This window comes from Rhyacophila brunnea, unplaced genomic scaffold, assembly GCF_057557595.1.
Source record: "Rhyacophila brunnea isolate RB1 unplaced genomic scaffold, BYU_Rbru_1.0 scaffold_6, whole genome shotgun sequence".
NCBI lineage: Eukaryota > Metazoa > Arthropoda > Insecta > Trichoptera > Rhyacophilidae > Rhyacophila > Rhyacophila brunnea.
Window position 1 is genome coordinate 3,314,107 of NW_028233276.1, and position 22,133 is coordinate 3,336,239.

Genomic DNA, 22,133 nt, shown 5'->3' on the forward strand with positions numbered 1-22,133 from the left:
AAACATTTCGGCAATTTTAGAATATTATGCATGTAACATGTAACTAACAGCAATCGTAGAAGTTGGGGCCTAGCAGTGACGTCCTTAGACAAAATGCCACTCCTAGGCAGCGCCAAAATGCCGCCTCATTTTTTATCATCCTTTCATGACCTCAATATCTAAGAAATGTGTTGTATAGATACATTATTAACAAAAAAGATACCACTAAATCCAATTTCAATGCCATCTGTACTTCAATAAACAATATTGCGAATCCACAGTTTCAGATACATTTAAAATACAACTGACAACTTTCAAAACTCGCGAGGGCTTGCAAAAATATTTGGATAAATTATTTATTAGGTACACCCATAATTTAAATATAATTTGCAAATATGCACGTGTGGTGGTCATCAAGGACGTGACGTTCAAGGACTTCGGAAGTAAACTAAACATCGCCCAAAACCCGACAAAAAATACATTCCTGTTAAACCTTTTATGTTAATTAATACATTTTGTTTCCAAGCAGTTTTTAATGGAAATATATTTTCTAAGTTTAAATAGGTACCTATTTCTATATAATATACCTATCTCCTCGATTTGCCGCCCTTCGAGTAACTGCCACCCCCAAGCGACGATCAATCTACCTACCCTCACGGTATGTCATTGGGGCCTAGGTAACCTACACAAAACATTTCAGAGAAAACGCGAGACTTAGAACAACCGCTATTTTTGAACACCCCCTTCGAAATTCAAAACTATGAGTAATACTATATTATACAATTCAAGCCTTTTTATTTAGTTTTCAATATTATTCATTTATTTAGTATTTGACTCGTTTATCGCAGAAAGTTTTTAATTCTTTTCAGTGGGTACATTAAATAATTTTTCTTCTTCTTCTTCGTATGCTGCTCTCGTAGTCTAGACTTAGTGCATAAGACGGAGGCTTTTCATCTGTGGGCACCGAGTTCCATCTCAGTGATGTTACAATAAAAATATGTGATTTTCTCGGCTATATCTAAATTGTACGTAAAATATTTCACCGTAGCACAATTCGCCGTGAGCTTTCTTATCGGAAAGAGATGGCCGTATACTATACCGTCTCTAATTATATAAGATTCAATATGAACATTAATTCAATTTTCATAGCTGATTTTAGCAAAATTCGTGAATTCAAAAATGAAAACCTAACCTAACAAAAAATTCAGTATATCGACTTTTTTCAAAATTTGTTTGCTGCTGTCATCCTGTAAAGTATAAACCGACAAGAACCGTGTTTTATTAGATATGAATTTTTCAGTACTATACGACCCAAAGGAGTTGGATGGTCTTTAACATACGGTCATTAATTTCCGATACAATATTTCACAGTGAAGTGTGATACGGCGAACTGCATAAGTACAAGTTTCCGGATACGGATTTTCTCAGATCATGGGTGTTTAAGATTGTTTTTCTGCTAGTACTAAATACACTCCTGTCATTGGGCCACGTGGCTGTTGTAGTGTTAACAAGAATATGTATATTATACCTATTGCCACAGTATTATTATTATTAGTTATTATTATTCTTCCACACTGACAGATTCAGTCCAAAATTTGAATAGCAAAAAAAATTAAATTATATAACATACGTAATTGAATCCTGCATCTTGTGAAGGGCATATTGACGCTAATCTGTTAAAACCTTCAATGTGACAAATTCATCAAAATGTTTATTATTATTTTCTATTCATTCGCGTAGCTTAAAAACCCATATGTTCTATAATTAACCAATAATAATACATAATTCGTTATTCGTAAAGAAACCTTCGATGTAACGTCTCATAATGTGTGACATTTTCCTCTACTAGCGTTGATCTTTCTTTGGTTATTATGAGATGGGGATTAATTTCGTGCTCTTAGAATTTGTAAATATTTGATGCTAGGCAGAATTTTTCCAATTTATTTTTTGAGTTGTTACCCTGTCAGTCGAAAGATTTTTGAGGATATGTTTATACAACATTATAATCCTATCATCAAGACTTCAAATATCTCTGTGATGTTAACTTTATTCGTTCAGCGTCCATAGTATATTCATGTATAACAGTGTCACGATGGCCGCGCTTAAGCATCGGCATTATAGCGTCGTGGGTCCCAAGTTCGAATCCTGGGTCTGGCAAGTACACATACCTACTGTTTTTCAATTTGTTTATGAGTTGAGCAAGTGGCTGACATCCATTTCTGTTAAAAACAAAAATCTGTTATTACAAAAATCTACTCTGTGGAGGCCCATATTATAATCTTATTAGGGTCGGACATGGTCAAAAAATAAATCTAATGAATATGCGTATTCTTCATATTTTTTATATAAGTAATATCGATTTACATTTTACAGAAAAAAATCCAATATTATTCAACAATCTTAAAATTAGTAACAGCGCGTAGAAGTAGGCAGAGCATGCGTTGCTAAGAGGCAGCAAATTAAGACAGAAATTGCGAATATTATAAACCTACATCTTTGATAACAGATTCCAGGACGTGATTTTTTTTCTGGGGGAAAATTGCTTGCAATTGCTAATAAATTTAATTAAACCCGACTAATAGGGTTTCCATGGAAATAAGCCGAACCGAGTGGTTTATGACGGTCTCACCTTACGCTGAAACCGTTTATTGCCGTAATAAAACTTGTCGAGTGTTCACCCACTTAGCTTCGGATTTGTATATACGGGCGCCGCCGTGTTCCATTATGCTCTATGCAAATAACGGTGTTTGTACATGCGCGCCTATTTGAAACAAGTATTCCTTATATTAAAACAGAAAAATATTTTTTCTCTATGGTCAGTTTTTGATGTCTATGGGCACTTAACTGTCAAATAAATGACAATTTCTCACATTTTGCCGCTAGATATCCCTAGTGGTCCATATATTTTGAACTCGCTATTACATTTACTTTCATATTATTTCTTTTATTTTTCGATTAATACTACATTATGGCCGGATAATCCGAATGCCGAATAAACGTTATTGAATAAATAATCATTACAATAAAAACAAATGAAAGTAAATGGTTATCGTGATAGTATACCTACCTACCATATAATTATTATGCATAAATCGATTCCAGCATAATCATGTGAATTGAGTTGTTCAAAATATTATATTACTTGTATTTATTTGATTTCATGAATCTGCGTCTGATGTGTATTTACTAACGAGACTCTTAAATTTGAAAGCGTCGCCTCTTTTACGAAATTTGCGGCATTGTAGATTAGCTTTATCTACGGAAGCAAAATTTACTACCTAGGTATAAATAAAGCATTCATGATTGAATAAAATAAGCACCAATTATAGAATCAATTGTAAAATAGATAGTACCATTAGACAATAATCAAAATAATACACTGAATCATAATGAAATACGGAAGAAAACAAGAACCTATGACAATTATCAACAAACGCGGGCTGTCAGTTGCGATCTGTCAAAAATGGACTCTGCCGAATTTAGCAATCGGTTTCGCTAAACTTATGGTAGAGGGGCATTAGGTGTTCGGGTTCGGCGAGATGCTTATGTACTAAATTTGGATGAACGCAATTATACGGGCGTATTATATATCTGGCGTAAAATCGCATTCGAAAATTTTGGATGAACACCCTATTAATCGTGTTTGGTACTGTTCGGTTAAAACGGATACAGCGGAAAACGCATTTTGAAAATAGCCGATAAACTGGATTATTTGTTAGTTTGGGTTAGTTTAGGTTAGGTTAGGTTGGGTTAGGTTAGGTTAGGTTAGGTTAGGTTAGGTTAGGTTAACCTAACAAATAATCCAGTTTATCGGCTATTTTCAGAATGCGTTTTCCGCTGTATCCGCTTTAACCGAACAGTACCTCGTGTTTTTTATAAAATTTACAATATGAAAATAATAGATTTTAATAAAATCAAAACTCGATTGTTGTTTTTTTTTTTATATTAGGGGCACCTCAAAATCAATCAGCGCGTCGGGCCTCTACTTCACTAAACGCGCCACCTAATCAGTACATTGACGCTCTGATTACAAACACTCCATGATAACGATCCCTATATTACCAATTATATCAATAAATCAAATTATTCACAAACTTACAAAATAATTTAAAAGTAGAGTGCTTGTAAAACAGTTTTTGTTTTTCCTAAGTATTGTCAAATCGAAGGTTTTATAATGATGCTATCTCTCTAAATTTAATTTAATTAAAATGTAATTTAATTAAATGAAATATTATCAGTCGAGATAAAATAATTAATATTAGTAATAACATCGATAGGAATTAATTATTAACAGGAACAACCCACAACTTATATCATGTTAATGGTAGTATTTCAATACCAAGTGAAATACGTAAATAAACGAGCACTTTGTACGTGGTCAAGTACACATTATATCATAATTATATGAAATGAGGTAAATAATTTAACCAGTTTATAATAATTGTACTTAATTACACATTACACCAGGGGTTCTAAAGTATGCTCGCATATATGGACGGGCATCGACGTACAGAGCTTAACATTCGTAATTTAATTGGAAAATTCGAGTCAAATGATAATGTTGAATGAATTTTAAAATATTATTCATATACCTACAAGTAATAAAATATTCTTCTTCTTCGATGGCGCTACAGCTCAAGTCGAGCCCTGGCCTCCTCCACCGCCGTCCTCCAGCCGGAACGGTCATCCGCACGTCTTTTCCAGTTCCTGATTTTTAGCAGCTGGTTGGCATCTTTTGTAATGTTATCACCCCATCGTGCGTGTGGCTTTCCCACTGGTCTTTCTCCCCCCCGGGTTTCCTTCGAGGTTCTTCTTCGGTATCCGTGACTCAGGCATGCGCTGGACATGGCCTCCCCAGTTTAGCCTCTGGAGTTTTACGAAGGTGGAGAGTTTTGAAAGTAATAAAATATAACATAATATATGTATTACATATTAAATTGTATTTTATTTTCTGTCTCTATTCCAAAGAAAATTTTATTATAAGTGCCAGCCAATTCCCTTCTTTGTCGTGATATCTAAATACAATAATAATAAATGTGCTCTTAATCAAAAACTAGTAACGAATCCCTGCTTTGTCATGATATTATCTAAATACAATAATAATAAATGTGCTCTTAATCAAAAACTAGTTACGAATCCCTGCTTTACACAAACCATTCAAACAGCACTATACGCAAGTATTCATAAATATTAAAGTTATTAATTTCCTGTTGTGCAGTATTATTTTCAATAGGGGTAAGTATACATATTTATTTAGTATATCTTATCGACTATCGTAATTAAAAAATGTATAGGTACCTACTTACTACATTGTACGCCTTTATATTATATTTACTTAATTTTACGATTTTATAATACTACGTTGACATTAGTGTGTATTCATATTCCTATTCTTCGGTAGTAATATCATATTAGTATTATTATCTTCTTAAGTTCCATAAGTAGTGACGCACTGTCAATTACCTACCTAAACCAGTGAGTGGCAATCGATGGAGGTAGGCTATTAAGATTAATTTGACATAAATAGTGCACACTAAACTTTGTCATTCACACTGATCTGTTTTCATTGAACTAAGAATACAATTTATATGCAGATGATGCTGGTTTGTTTTTAAAATTAAATTAAACCCTGCCTAGCCAAACCATAATAGTTTTGGTGTGCTTATGGGTGATCCGACAAAAACTGTGCACACTTTTCCGGCATTCTTGTTTGTTTTCGTTGATTTTAGAATACATATTATATATGGTGTTGGGTAGTTTTTTTTTAATTCGTTAAACCCTGCCACGCCAAACCATAATCTAGAAAAAATATTATTCTATCTATAAAATATTTAAAATTATGTATTGGCAATATTTAATGGCATAATTTAAGATATGTTTATAGATAAACGAATATTTTTACTATTATCTACCATGTCTTGGGTTAAGCAGGGCTTAATTGAATTTTAAAAACTAACAAACACTAAGTACACACTGTGGTTTTGGTTCAATGGAAACGAACACGTTTAACTGACAAAGTTTAATATGCATTATTTATGACGGATCTTAACAGCCTACCTCCACCCTTAGCCACTGACCTCTACATAATTATCTCCATAGTCTACCTACTTCCAAAAGTCAGTCTTCATCAATAGAGGTAAGTTTACCAACAATATCAACCCAAAAGACAGTACAAGTCATAGGACTACTCTAATATACGTAATAACTCTTAAATCAATTAGGCCTATATGAAATGATTTAATCTATTACATTAAAAATATGTTAAATCAATAAAAAATACTAAATATGTTTTTACGTGCGTGTAATTTTTGTTCGATTAGGTTTGAGAATCAGTGAGTGAACAAAATCGAGAAACCCAAGAACCAACTGTTTAAAATTTAAAGAAATGCTGAAGAGTTCACATCGTAATGGCCCCAATGCGATAATTTTAGCAGACGATTAATTTAAAAATCTCGTTTCTCGTTAAGAAATATTCTCACGTACAAACGAACTCATCGTTTTTGTTAATCATCTTAAAGATCCGTTACTTCATAAATTATAATGATTCCACCATTAATTTTGACATTTTGCATATGTTGTCAAGTTCGCAGTTTCTTTTAGTAGGTACCTAACACGTAAATATTTTATTCTTCTTTATAATGGAAAGATGTTATGTCTTTTCAATCCTTATATATGTAGTGAAGACGTGGATATTCACAGAAACAACGCTTGAGGCTTTTAAAATGTGGGTGTATAGACGCATGATCCGTATCAGCTGTAAAGAAAAGGTTAAAAATAATATCGAAGATGAAAAAGACCAAATAAATAAAAATAGGTAGGAATTAAGCGCACATCGCGTTAGTCAAAATTCACATCAACAAAAAATATTCAAACATTTAGAAAATAGTTTTCACATAAACTAAATAATATCAAACAAAAATCATTGTGTGTACTTATGTACGCGCGTTAGAAGTTATACTCCTTGGCGTAACAAAACAAAAACAAAACTTGTGATAACCTAGATTCTTCGACTAGCTCTTAATTATCTTGTTAAATTACACACTCAAGAAAAAGGACCGCTTATTGTAACGCCGTTGGTTTATTTATATACACTTTAACTTATATTACTAAATTATATAATTATTTACTTATCGTTGTTTTTATTTTTAAAGTAACAACTGCAACTATGACGTTTAATAGTTTGTTTACGTAAGGAATTGCAAATGGCCGGCTATAACAAATTCGCTGCCCAGGCAACGGAACAATTCTAAACTATAATATTATACTGTATAATCGTCACGATTGGAGTATCATACTGTAGCGTAATGGTAGTACGTTCGGCTGATAACCGAACAATCAGTGGTTCGAATCCAATCGAGTGCGCTTATTTTTGTGTGAAAAAATAAATTATGTGTTACATGTCACACGGCAAAAATACACTCTAATCTGATTTTCCAAACACGCCTAAAGAAGTATAACTTCAAAAATTACGTAAGTATCACATTTTAATAATATAAGGGAACTTAGTTTTGATAACTAGTCACATAGAAAAGGGAGAAAATCCACAAAGCGAAACAATATTTCACCAAGTTAATAATGATCGGTTATGGTCATGTCATTGCGCGAAGCATCAGATCTGTCAAATAATGAATGGTATTACCTACTGTAGAAATTGTAATAAAATAACAATAATATTATGTATACATACTCATGTTAAAATATTCTTTCAATTAATTTAACCGCAAGGAAGAACAAAATAATATATGTATTTACATCGATACACCTATTAAATTTATTTTTGTGTGCTTTTGTTAAGTAGATATTTTTAAGAATATGTTTAAAAATGTTCTCATACAGGGTTATTGACTATGAAATGTTTAAAAAATTGAACTAATATTTATTTATAAAACATCATAATAATCATTTGCTGGGTCAATCAACTGCTGGACGAAGGCCTCACCGATCTCCCTCTATTCATCACAGTCCTTAGTCCTTATAGGTATGTAGTATCTATTCTCTGTCTAAGTTATGTAAGTTTCATTTTTGCATTTTTGGCTGTATATGTACTCCTGCGCATCTATTATATACACAAGACTGCTTTCGGCCGCTATGGCAGCTGTCTAGGGTAGGTTTGTATTGAAGTATTAGCACTTATTGTAACAATTACAATAAGTTAGCCGTTTAAACAGTCAAAACTGTCTATCTCGCTCTAAAATTTACCACAGTCAAAAGATGACACTGTTAAAACATAGCAATTATTGTAATTGTTACAATAAGTGCTAATACTTTGATACAAACCTACCCTAGATAGCTATCGTAGCAGCCGAAAGCAGTCTTGTGTATAGAATAGATGCGCTGATGAAAATAAGGTTAGGAAAGTTTAGAGAATAAGCAGAATTGGTTCAGTTTTTTTTCAATACATTTAATTTGTCCTTAAGGCCGTACATCAGTTGAGGCACGGTCTAAAAAGATCGTTACTAGGCGATGCGCGGATTGCGGGTCGCGGGTGCAAATGACGCCTGTCAAAAGAAATATTATTTGTCATATAAATCCAACATACGTCAATTTTATGTTCTGTTTATTGTTCTATTAGTAACAATAATAATATATCCATTGACATGTTTTATTTTTAAAGTAAATGGGTAACGTTTTTAGTCATCTTTACACGATTTAAAGATTAATTGGCCCGTCGCCATCACGAATCAAAGTGACGTGCTTCTAGCTCGACGTTCTCTCAGTGAATGCGAGCGAGTCCAAAATTTCATCGCGCCTACAGTTGAAAATTATTTGCCGTTTCACTGATGCGTCACCTTAACGAACAGTTTTACGATTTTGTAGATAAATTAAATGGATCCAATATAATATGTTTTGACCCGTGTAAATCAATCTCAATAAAATCAAAGACTTACATTTTTTTAGTCGTGAGTATTTAAATTGTATAACGGAAACATGACATATAACCTAAGTTTTATGATGAAGCACGAACATCATCAGGTTTTTTTTTAAATCAATTACGATGTTAGCTCTTCGGAGAATTAACGGTAAAATATAAACCAAGTAACTAATCATAATAAGGTATTAGCATGGTATTATAAATAATATTGTGTATACATGACCATCATATTGTATCTTGAAAAGTGACCTCCGATTGTGCCTAAAGCGTAAGCTGTTGCGAGTAATACTGGCGTGTGTATTCCCTGTCTGGCGTATACATATTGTGAAACATGGACCGTTATCAAGTAACATCGGTCGATAGTATTAATAGTATATAATATAGATGTTCTGATTGAAGCGGTTGCATGTAATTTATACGTAAAACATTTAACCGTGGCACAGTTCTCCGTGAGCTTTCTATCGGAAAGAGATGACCGTATACTACAGAGTCTTCAATTTTATTACATTCAATATGAACATTAATTCAATTTTCATAGCTAATTTTGCAAAATTCATGAACAATTAAAACCTAACCTAACAAATCATCCAGTATGTCGGCTATTTTCAAAATTTATTTGCTGCTGGCTTCATGTAAAGTGTAAACCGACAAGAACTGTGTTTTATTTAGATATGAATTTTATGTCAGTACTATACAACCCAAAGACGTTGGACGGTCTTTAATATATGGCCATATTATATTTCCGATTACAGCGATGAGATATTATCAGCGATTGCAGGTACCAAAAAGATCTTGTCAAAGTACGTTTTCCTCCTGATCCACTAAGTGTATTCGTGAAAACTTGATCACCAGCATATTGTGTCATTCTTTGGATCTTAACGAATCGGATAACGATGATGTGTTGAGTATTCTTGAATATGCCAGCATTATTTGGAGTCCTAATAGGTCCATCCACACAATTAAGTTGAATCGAGTTCACAATAGATTTTTTAGATTTCTCTACTTAAGAACATACGGGCTCTTTCCTTATAACAATGATCATAAAATGAAATTCCCGACTCGTTTTCTTCTGGGTATGCTATCAATGCAATCCATGTCCACCCGAAGAGTGATTGCTCTTTTAAAGCATTTTTTTTAATTCTTCGTGGGTTCATTTACAATCCGTATACACTGGCAAATATTAATTTTCATATTCCCATCAATGTCACTCGTAACTCTTACGGTCTTCAAGTTACCTCGTCGCAGGACATAATATGTTATGTTTCATGATACTGTGTATCGTGCGATTAACTTATTTGATGGCACCATAAAGGTTGATTTATTTTTTATTAACTATGTAATGTTTGTGGACGTGTTAAAAAGGTTAAATTTATAATTGTATAATGTTATCATGTTTCTTTAATATTTACATAAACACGTGCTGTCTTTTCTACTTTCTTGTTATATTAGTTGTTATTTGTAATTCAGATATTTTTATAATTTTGTATTTATAATGTAATATGGCGCATTGGCCAATCGCTGTAATGCCGTAATACTCTTTTTTTAAATAAAAAATTAAATAACGTCACCTCATAAAATAGTATAATATGATATATTATGTTCTTATTGAAGCAACATGACCTCAGAATATAACCTGAAATACAAGAATGAAAATATTTCAACCTAACCGACTTTAGTCCAAAATAAACTTTTTTCAAATATCAGGTTGCCATAAAAAAAGTCTCAAACAGTTTAAAATTAAGTAGGTACTGATTTCTCTAACACAATAATATTCGATCTAAAATCTAAGTAGGTAAATGGGTGAGCATATTAAAGATTGCATCAATCAAAATTAAATTGTTATGTTCTTTTAACTGTTGGTGAAATGTAAAAAAAATCGTGGCATTGACTCGTCATTTCATAATAAATTGTAATTTTTATAGCTCATAGAGCACACCATAACAGCAAAAAACTTGATCATACCATCATAAATATTAGATTGTTTATGGTTATATTAACATTGAATTCTTTTTAAGGTTGATTTAAACTAATATAACCATAAATTTATTGAAGTCTATGACCGCTTTATAGAAACTGAGGTTGGTTGAAAAGTAGAGGTCGTAATTTTTACTCAATTCCTTTAAGATAAGCAAGGGGATCTCATTTCTCAAAATACTAACTAGGTGCTAGTACTTTGCGCCGTCAACTTCAAATTCAAAAACGAGAATTACTTTACTAATTGATTCTTGAGAATTCTCGAGTCGAGATAGAATAATGACTGATGGTTGAAAGACATAGTAAAGCAAAATATAATAGTAATTTAATTACGAGCAATTTTTATTAAAACTGTTTAGACCATAGCTTCTCAAACGTTGTAATTCACCGCCCTCTATTCAAAGATATTTTTTCCGCCCCCAACTCAATGTGTCTTTTTACTTAATCAAATAGGTAAAAATAAGATGTTATATTACATGACCAGCCGCTGATTTGAACCCGTAACCAACGGCTTCGTGTGTATAATATAAAAACGACCGCTTAACACACTAGGTGCATAATAAGTATAACAATAATTATATTTAAAATTAAATGAAAATATTCCCTAGAAATTTTCAGGTTATGTTAAATATTCTAGAGCAAATTACCTCGGGTTATATTTGCCAATAGCACCTTCTGTAATATTATGTAAGTATATAACAAAACATAACCATAGTGGCAAAGAATGGAAATAGGCTTTGGAGATCCGGCATAAATAGTGTACATCAAGCTTTGTCAGACATACTAATAATATATTTTCATTCAACTATGTATACAAATTGCAGATCCTGTTATTTAGTTTTTTAAATTCAATTAAACCCTATTTAAACCAAACCACAATAAATAAACTTTTATCTATAAAATATGTAAAATTATGCCATACATAATTTTGGATATTTTAGATTAAAGAATATTTTAATCTATTATTGTTTGATTTAAGGCGAAGTCTTCACTGAGCCTTTTTTAAAGAGGCAGCTAGCGGAAAAATACGAAGCTTGCAATTCAAAATATTTTTTTGATAATGTACAATTTCAACTGTATTAATGAATAAATAAATATGTATCTGAAAACATTAAAAAAAATAAATATTTTAAGTCAAAGATAAACTTACAATTGTAAAAAATGTAATAAAATGTGAATTTGTTGAATCGGACCGCACCCTATTATTACATATATTTTATGGTCATATTTATTATTAAAATTAGTTTATTAAGTTTTCTAAGCATCACTTAAGAGATTTTTGACTAATTCATAGTTTTATTATTTTTATATCTATTTTAAAAAACATCGATTTTTATAAAAAAATATAAATGTGTATAACTTGAAACCCTTTTTATTTATATCAAACACCACCTTCAATTTATATTATTTGTTCAATGAAAACAAATAAGTATTACTGACAAAGTTTATTATGCACTATTTATATAAGTATTTATTTATTTTTAAAAAAAAACAAAACATTGTGGACATAACAGATTTAAATTCAAGACGTTCACGACAACATGAGATTTACATTAAAACAAATATTGCCCTCTAAGAGAGAAAAAACAAATTTAAAAAAGCAGAAAAATAAAATTTCTAAAATAAAATACATCACTAAATATGTATATGTCTTCAGAGAGCGCATTGACTAGTCTTGCACCCTTCGCTAATGGTGCTTGCGCGAGTTCTTGCATTCTACTTTGGAGGTCTCTCGGGTCTTGTGAGAGTATTGTTATAATTGTTATAATACGTGTTAATACTTCGATATAAACCTACCCTAAATAGCTGCCGTAGCGGCCGAAAGCAGTATTGTGTATAGAATAGATGCGCAGGATTGAAAACCATCCCTCGTGTTAAAAGGCTAAAATGTCTATCTGAAAATGTATGTATATTGTATAATATACCTATTATAATATGTATATTGTTACTCTTTTCATTGTATTGTTGTTTTTATTTAATAAAACGCAATTTTTTTTATAGTACTTATTCCACTTTTAATTAATATATTAGGACCGGTTTCGTCCGCTTCAGTGGGTCCCACTGTGGAATAAGTACTATAAAAAAAATTGCGTTTTATTAAATAAAAACAACAATACAATGCAGTTCCACCATGAATTGACAGTTAACAAAATAAAGGAAGTTACTCTTTTCGTTTGTTATTATAATCTTTAATGTACGTCAAACGTTCACACTAATGAACGGTGCACTGAACCTTCAAGAAAGATCCAGAAAATATTACCTAATATTAAAATGTATTATTATTTTGTTTGTCGTTAATTAAATGATTTTCAACAAGTTTTCGTACTACGCACATAACTGATTAGCGTAATTCATATGACCATAATATAAACTGGCCGTGTAAAATACTCGTCAAATTTGAAAATGATTAGGAAGTGGGTTATTAATCATAGTGTTGATAACGTAATGCAACGATTAGTCATTATTGCAACCTGGTCAACCATGCAATTGATAAATTCGACCATCTTATAAAACAGTTGCAGTGAACATATTGTCATACTATATCAGTGACAGTGAGAATTGTATCTCCTTAATACATAGTGCATACATAGTTATTTTATAAGTTTATTATATTCACGTTGCATCGGCGTACTTAGGAACCTATCTAGCCAAACAATCTTCCCGTAAGTATTCAGGTGTTAGCATTTTTTATTTTTTATGTAAAGTTACTTAGATAAATTATCTTTTTTTCTTTTAGTCATATAAGTAAGTATACATCAGTAGCGACGGGTGGAAGTAGGCTGTTAATATCCACCGTAAATAGTGTACATTAAACTTGGTTAGTCATACGTATTTGTTTTTATTGAACAAATACTATTATTTACAGATGGTGTTGGTTAGTTTTTAAAAATAAATTAAATCCGGCCTAAACCAAACCATAATAGTTTTTAGTTTAGCGATACGACAAAATTGTGCACACTTTTTCATTCATACTTATTTGTTTTCGTTGGATTAAGAATTTTTAACAATAGGTATATTACACATACCTATTGTTGGTACATTTTTTTTTTAATTCATTAAGCCCTGCCTAAAATATTATTCTAAAGTATCTTGACTTTTCAGAGAATGCCATTGCTAAGCTCGCTTATTTGTCAAGCGGGGACGCTTAATTGATCCACATTTCCTATCCATAAATTGTTTATATTTTTCGATTGATTGTGTATGTTGCCTAAGGTTACAGTACATTACGGCACCATATCCCTATTACAATTACACTTAAATCTATTGGACGACACACTAATTTCTCAATATTTCAATCACTCGATATGTTATTACCGCACTGTATGCACCTGTCAAACTATTATGAGAGTATAATTTGTTTTCTTTCACGACTCGATTAAAATAAACGATTCCTCCGATATTTAAAATTTGCATTAATACATGTATTTTTAATACGTTTTCTACCTGTTTCTTACTCATCTTAATATATTTTCTCTAATGTGTTACAGAAAATTTAAGACAAACATATACTTAAGGTAATTAGTTTTTTGAGTAGTGTAGAATCAAAATTCACATTCTATACAAATCAAGTTTTGATAAAATTGCAAAACAACCACTAGAGTACAATATTTTTTTGATTCAGTTGTAAAAATACATGTTTATATTATAAGAAAATTAGATTCTTTAATTTAGAAAAAACATAATTTGTAAAACCTCACAAACATGCATATTAGAAAAAAATCTAGAAAAAAATTCTGACCTAGTGGGGTTAGAACTCTCGTCTTTTACTTTCCATGTGAGTACTTTAACCTCTAATATATCCATTCATATAATATGATTACTACGTACTAGTATCTATCACAAATCATAATTATCATAATTTCATAAGTACTATGTATTTAAGGCGTTAAGCCATAATTTAATAAATTATTTATATAAGAGAATATTCTTGGAATATTGTAATTAGTTTATTTTTATGGCCTTTAAATTAGTTAATTAATTAAAATGTACATTTTGGTAATCGGATGAAAAATATTTATATTATGTTTTATTTTAATTGATATAGGTAGTTGTAATGTCTTTCTACCAAGAATTGATAGTTATTCAAGTATTCGATAACGACATTTATCCAAAAAAATGGGTACCATTCATGCAACTATTGACAGGTTAAGAATATTAATAATTGTCATATTGTATACAATATAATATTATTATTGTAATATTATGCACTGTATGTAATATTATTTAGATGAAGCAGTGAAATCGAAAGAGACTTCAACGATAGGTTAGGAAGCAAACCCATGTCACAATAAAAACCATCGTATAACTTAAATAAATACATGTGTATCAACATAACAATAATTATGAATCTATGCAATTATTATTAATTATTCAAAAAATGTTTTTCAAATATTAGAGATAATAATGTATTACATATAATGTTCCCCATAAAATGATATCCATTGACGAACGTACGTTTTATAACGTAAAATTTTAACTCTTCAGTGTAATTTGTCCATTAACTTCTTAACTGGTATTATTTTAGGAGTGTTGTATGATCCCAGGAATTTATATCCATTGATCACAACAGATGAGCTTGAAGGAGTCTCACTCCCGAGCAATTGCTTCTAAATTTTTCACAATCTGCGATTGTAAAAAATCAATCTATGAATAAAAAAGATCTAGGAACTGCAAAATTAAGGGCTGCTTATTATGCATAATATAACATTTCCGTAGATGGGCCTACATTTTTTGATTCTATCTAGATAAAAAAAATCGACATTGCTTGCAGGCATGTATTTGATTGACCTCTGACCTGACATATCTTCTAATGCGATAAATAAATCCTTTTCGGCAGGTCAAGGCCGTAACTAGAACTATATTTTACATCAGAAAGTTGAGAAGTACGGCGTTAATTTGGAGTGGGCTTGTCTGATATTCTAGGAGGTTTGGGAAAGAAGAAACACCCCTCGGTTGGTGCCTTATATTTTTTTTATTATTCAAACGACATAAAAATACAAACGATGAGATGTTACGTACCGCATGTTGGGTATTTTTAAGGGATGAAATTGACCCTCAATGTCTTCTAGCTACGGATTTTTAGTAAGTTATAACTTTTCCACTATATATATGGGTATAAAAGTGACGTCCCATACGGGCAGGTATTCTCATACATTGCTCAGAGGTGAAACATTATGAAGGGCGGTAAATGAAGGAACGGATTATAACTTTTGTGTTAACAGTTTTCTGCCCAAGGGCGGCATTTTGCCTAGAGACGTTACTGTATATTATTTATATATATGCATATATATTGATGGGTACGGGTTTACGTAGGGTGTTGATTTATACTTCTCATTTATTAAAAAAACTGATTCAGGGACATTAAGTATATTTCGTCTGAATAGTAACAATTAATTACTAACAACGCCCAAAAACAGATAACGGTAACTTTCTTTTTGTTTGTTTCGCTGTGCATCCTCGTCTAGCCTTGACCCATTTACAGTTACAATAATATTATCATTATATTCCCAACTCTGTTGATTGGAGGATTTTTGATGGGGGATTCGGGCATTATGATATTTGGTATCAATATATATATGATATATATATCCGAGGAGTTACGTGGTTTTATTTTGTAAAATTTAATACACTATAAAATCATGCAAAACTGCATGTGAATGAATAGTCGCAAATAATTACAGTAAAAAAAAAACAATACTTGATGCCCTATTTACCGAGATAATAAAATTATTTAAGTAAGTATTACAATTGCGTTAGTATTATTTTTCTTCACGTTGTGTGTAGATAATAATTAGTTTGTTGCACGTAATGCACTTTTTTACTTTCACCTGAGTATCGAACAATATGCATTTTATGTCAGCAACTGCCACTATAGCGTTTTTAATGTTTTTCTCATCAATTATCTATTGCCATGTTAATTAACTTGCATTTTTTTATTTATTCAGCTAAAGCTCTCAGGTTGTAATTAGTTATTACTGTACGTAGGATTTTGTAGCGCGCTGTGGCAAATTTTATGACTAATGGTGTTCCATAAATAATTTTACAAACGTTAAGCAAACTCACTCATCGGTGAAAAGTGACTCGTGGTAGATATAAAAATAGAAAATTGAACAAGTTTTAAATACCTATATTATTCATATCAGTGAAAAAACATTTTTATGTGTTGAGTGTATTTTGATAATAAAAAAATGTGACCAACTTCAGCAATAGATTAAAGATTCCAGTGGCGAAGGGTGGAGGTAGGCTGTTGAGATCCAACATTAATATTGCATACTAAACTTTATCAGTCAAATATAGTGTTTTGTTAGTATTTTTACAATTTATATATAGCGTTTATTAGTTTTTAAAATTTAGTTAAACTCTGTCTAACAGTCAAAAAATATTCGTTTATCTATAAAATATCTAAAATTATACCAATAAACCATTCATAACAATATATATTTAATAGATAGAAGAATATTGATAGCATTAATTAACATTAATTAATATCGATCATGGTTTGGCTTAGGCAGGGTTTAATGAAATAAAAAAACGAATCAACACCATTTGTAATATTATGTATTCTTAATTCAACGAAAACAAAGATGTATGACAGAAAAAGTGTGGAGAATTTTTGTCGATTGGCCTATAAATAGCATACTTAATTAAACTATTATGGTTTCGTTTAGGCAAGGTTTAATTGAATTTTAATAACTAAGCAGCACCATTTGCAAATTTTATTCTTAGTTCAGTGAAAACAAATAAGTATAACTAACAAAGTTTAGTGTGTACCTACTATTTATGTCGAATTTTAACAGCCTACCTGCACCCCTCGCCAGTGATAGATTCAATGTATTACAAAAATATAACTTACTAAATAATTAACATTTTTAAACTCATTAATTACTAAAGTATTAATTACGATTAATATGCTTATAATATAAAATTATACCAAATTCTACAGTTTGATTTATTAGTCGAAAGCTTTTTAGGTTCATTATGTTGATAATTTTGTAAAATCTCTATCAAATAATTAACAATGTGTTTATCATTCTTTTACATGTCAAAAGTGTATAATACCAAGCTTCAGTTTACTTATTCTGAGAGCATAACCGTACCGTAACTAATAAAATTAGCAAATATTTGTGTTTGTTTAGTAACTTACAATGTTGCCATAACACAACATTAGGTTGTTTTTTTATAATTATTAAATATTTAATTTGACAAATGATTTGATATGACAATCTAACTCCCATCAGTTTTTTTTATTTTTAAATAATTTAAACTAACTAAGAAAAGAATATTTGTCAAATCACTTTAACTAACTACACCAACAAAATAACTATGATGCATCATTTTGTTTATTATATAATATAAATATTTTATAATTTCAGAGGGCTGATTGTGATAGTTTTCAGTGTAAGTTGCCACAGGTGCCGTATCAATTAAATTCATATAAACAGTGATAAAGTGAAGTGAAACGAAGTGTTTAAAAGGTGAATCCGAAATGGCGGACGGCAGTGGTCCTTCCGAAGTGGCGAAGTGGTTCGAGGGTCGCAATATCCTTGTGACCGGTGCGACAGGTTTCCTTGGCAAAGTCTTGGTGGAGAGGATTCTCAGAGTCTGCCCAGGGAACAAACTGTATCTATTGCTCAGGCCAAAACGCGGCAAAGACATAAAAGAAAGATTGGAGGACTTTTTAAACTGTCAGGTAATTATCCTTTTGACATTATTATTTTTAAGTTTAAATACATTGTATTTTGTATTAACTACTGTAGATAAATTTCTGTTGTAAAAATATTATTAAATGCTTTTGTTTTTAAGTATAATTACACCAAATTATATAGTTTTGTTTTTATTAATCAATATAATGCCATTCAACAATTTGTTTTGTAGTATGTTTTATTAGAAGTTTTAAGTTCTCTTGTAACTTTTACATTTTATTTGATATTTCTCAAATCAGTACCTACATTATTCATTTTATCTTACATGCTAGCTAAAAATGGTGAAGTTTCATAGACAATATTAATTTGATCCCTTAAATTAAATGGATTTAAAACAAAGAGATTAATCTCTTTGATTTAAAACTTCTTACATACCAATGTTCATCAAATAAATAATTAAAAATGAATTAAAGTTTTTATTATATTACAAATCCAATAACCAATAAAGTAAACATTAAAATCATGATGTAACAAGAACAGATAATAGCTGAAACGCATTCCAATCAAATAGGTGATTTATTTTTAGATGTAACTAATTGAGTTTTAAAAATTAAATGGGTTAAAAACTTTATTAAACAGATTCAAATGAATTTAAGTTTTTATTATTTTCTAGAAACTACATAAAATTACAAATTAAAACAAAAGCAATCAGCAGAAATGACTCGGAGTGATATTGTTCTATTATATAGGCACCCACCGAATTTAGGGGGTGGTAATAATTTTTTTCAGAAGTTAAGATTTTTTTAAAATCATATATAATTCAAATGTGAAATTATTTCTGAACTCTTTTGTTATTTTATTATTTAGCCGTCAGCGTATCGTTTTGATGTGTGCCTCTTATCCGTATAATCATTTAGATAGGGTTCATGGAAAATTAACCGCACAGATAACTGACCGCAGACGAAAGACGTTATGTTCACTAATTTATGAATGTTGTATAATTCAGGAATATATACAAATAAAAAATTACTGGTTTCACTCACTTGATTAGCCGTATATTGTTTTTCAATTTGTGTTTGGAGTCCAAGTATCTCATCAAGTTGAGCAAGTGGCTAAGATCCATTTCTCGTAAAAATCTGTTTAAAAAAACCTCCACTCTATGGAGGCCCATATGATTTTATTAGGATCGGACATTGTCAAAAGAAAAAGTTGTAAAATAGAATTTTCAATATCGTGTCCGGATATGTGTACGTATGCAGTTCTTCGTTAAATGTTGTATCGGAAATATTTATTGTCGTATATTAAAGACCGTCCAACCTCTTTGGGTCATATGATAAAGTTCATGTCTAAATAAATCACGGGGTACTGTTCGGTTATACCGGAGGCAGCGGAAAACGCATTTTGAAAATAGCCGATAAACTGGATTATTTGTTAGGTTAACCTAACCAAACCTAACCTAACCCAACCTAACTGAACCTAAACTAACACAAACTAACAAATAATCCAGTTTATCGGCTATTTTCAAAATGCGTTTTCCGCTGCCTCCGGTATAACCGAACAGTACCCGTTAGGTAAGGTTAGGTTTTTATTCTTGAATTCTATGAATTTTGCCAAAATCGACTATGACAATAGACACGTATAGTATACGGTAATCTCTTTCCGATAAGAAAGCTCAAGGTGAAATATAATACAATTTAGATGTAACCGTTCAAAATAATAATATAGATTATTTTGTTACCAATAAGTCCTTAGAAAAGCCGACAGGTGGCGCGACTAGTACTGTAAGCGGTTTGTTTTCATGCAGCGACACTACCGATTAAGTATGCTGCGAAGTTTCAATCAGATTGGTCGGGTTGTTGTGTGTTTCTCGTACATTTAAAAAAAAAATTTGCTCGTTTACAAAAAATGGAGAAAATTGAGTTTAGAGCTGTTATTAAACATTTTAATATAAAAGAGTTAACAGCAAAGGAAATAAAAAATGAGTTGGATTTAGTTCACGGCACATCTGCTCCTTCACTTGCAACTATTTATAACTGGTTAAATGAATTTAAACGTGGTCGTACATCAACAAAGGATGAACCACGCTCAGGACGTCCTGTAGAGGTGACTACACGAGAAATAATCAATAAAATCCACGATATGGTGTTAAGTGACCGAAGATTAAAGTTGAGTGAGATAATTGAGGTTACAGAGATCTCAAAAAGTAGCGTCATTTCTATTTTACATGACAAATTGGGCATGAAAAAAATTTCTGCAAGATGGGTGCCGCGTTTGCTCACAGTCGACAATAAACGCAATAGGGTGGTGGCCTCTAAAGCCCTGTTGTCGCTCATGCAACGCAATCCGGATGAATTTTTTCGTCACTTTGTGACTGTAGATGAAACATGGATACACTACTATACTCCCGAGACGAAAGAACAGTCAAAGCAGTGGATTGCGAAAGGCGAACCATGTCCAAAGAAGGCGAAAACCGTAAAATCAGCTGGTAAGGTTATGGCTACTGTATTTTGGGATGCACGTGGAATTATTTTCGTTGACTATTTGGAAAAAGGTAAAACAATAACAGGGGATTATTATGCATCTTTATTGGACCAGCTAAAAAACAAAATTGAAGAAAAACGGCCTCATTTAAACAGGAAAAAAATCCTCTTTCATCAGGACAATGCCCGTGTTCACACATGTTTACGATCAATGGCTAAAATTGAAGAATTGAAGTTCGAATTGGTCGACTACCCACCGTATTCGCCAGATTTAGCCCCCAGTGACTTTTTCCTTTTCCCAAACTTAAAAAAATGGCTAAGTGGACAACGTTTTTTTTCAAATGAAGAAGTCATCGATCGGACAAATGCTTATTTTGAGGACCTTCCGAAAACTTATTTTTCTGACGGTTTAAAAAAATTGAGAAACGTCTAACCAAGTGTATTGAGCTCCAAGGAGATTATGTTGAGAAATAAAAAAAAAATACAAAAATTAAAACTGTTTTAATGCTTTTTTCTAAGGAATTATTGACCCACCCTCGTATATCATGAAAAATTTTCTTTAACAGTACAGTTTAAAGGTGGTAGTTTTTAATAATATACTTGTGAATTTATTTAAGTACGCAACCGTCTGCGTGATCTAGAGTTGGGTTTCGGGAATTTCCCGACGGGGATTCTCGAGATTTTCGATCCCGAATCTCGAGAATTGAAATTTCGGGAAATCCCGGATCTCGAGAATCTTTTCTCGGGATTCGGTATTTCTTTATTATCAAATATTAATTGAAAAAACGTTTTTCTTTATGAAAAAGTGGACTGAAAACACAAAACGTTCAAAGACTGATCGGGGCATTTAACACAATTAAGCCAACTTCGACTCAAAATGAGCGAAATTTTTGCTACATCAAGGAATTTTGTGTCTCAAAAGCGTACGCGATTGCCAGTCTGTTTTTGAAATTCCATTTTAATTAGTAATGTTTTTAATTATTTTTGTTTTCCTACTTCTATTTTGTTTGTCTTCTTACATCAATAAAAAAATCATATTTTTTTGGAATTTGTCTGTTTTTACACTGATTTTAGGATTTTTACAGGTTTTTTTTTAAATTTCCAGATATTTCGAGAATTTTCGAGAATTCTTTTATAGAAATCCCGAATCTCGAGATTGAGATTTTCTCGGGAAATACCCAACTC

General features: G+C 31.3%; 1 protein-coding gene across 1 annotated transcript in view; it reads left to right on the forward strand.

The window, feature by feature from the left end:
• The window catches only part of LOC147065102 (putative fatty acyl-CoA reductase CG5065), a 77,966-nt gene that overhangs the window by 35,174 nt on the left and 20,659 nt on the right, over nucleotides 1-22,133 (forward strand). Inside the window, exon 3 of the mRNA XM_085957111.1 lies at nucleotides 18,199-18,515. Within this exon, the coding sequence (XP_085813237.1) occupies nucleotides 18,312-18,515 (204 nt within the window). The 5' untranslated portion in view covers nucleotides 18,199-18,311. The remainder of the gene's footprint in view (nucleotides 1-18,198; nucleotides 18,516-22,133) is intronic.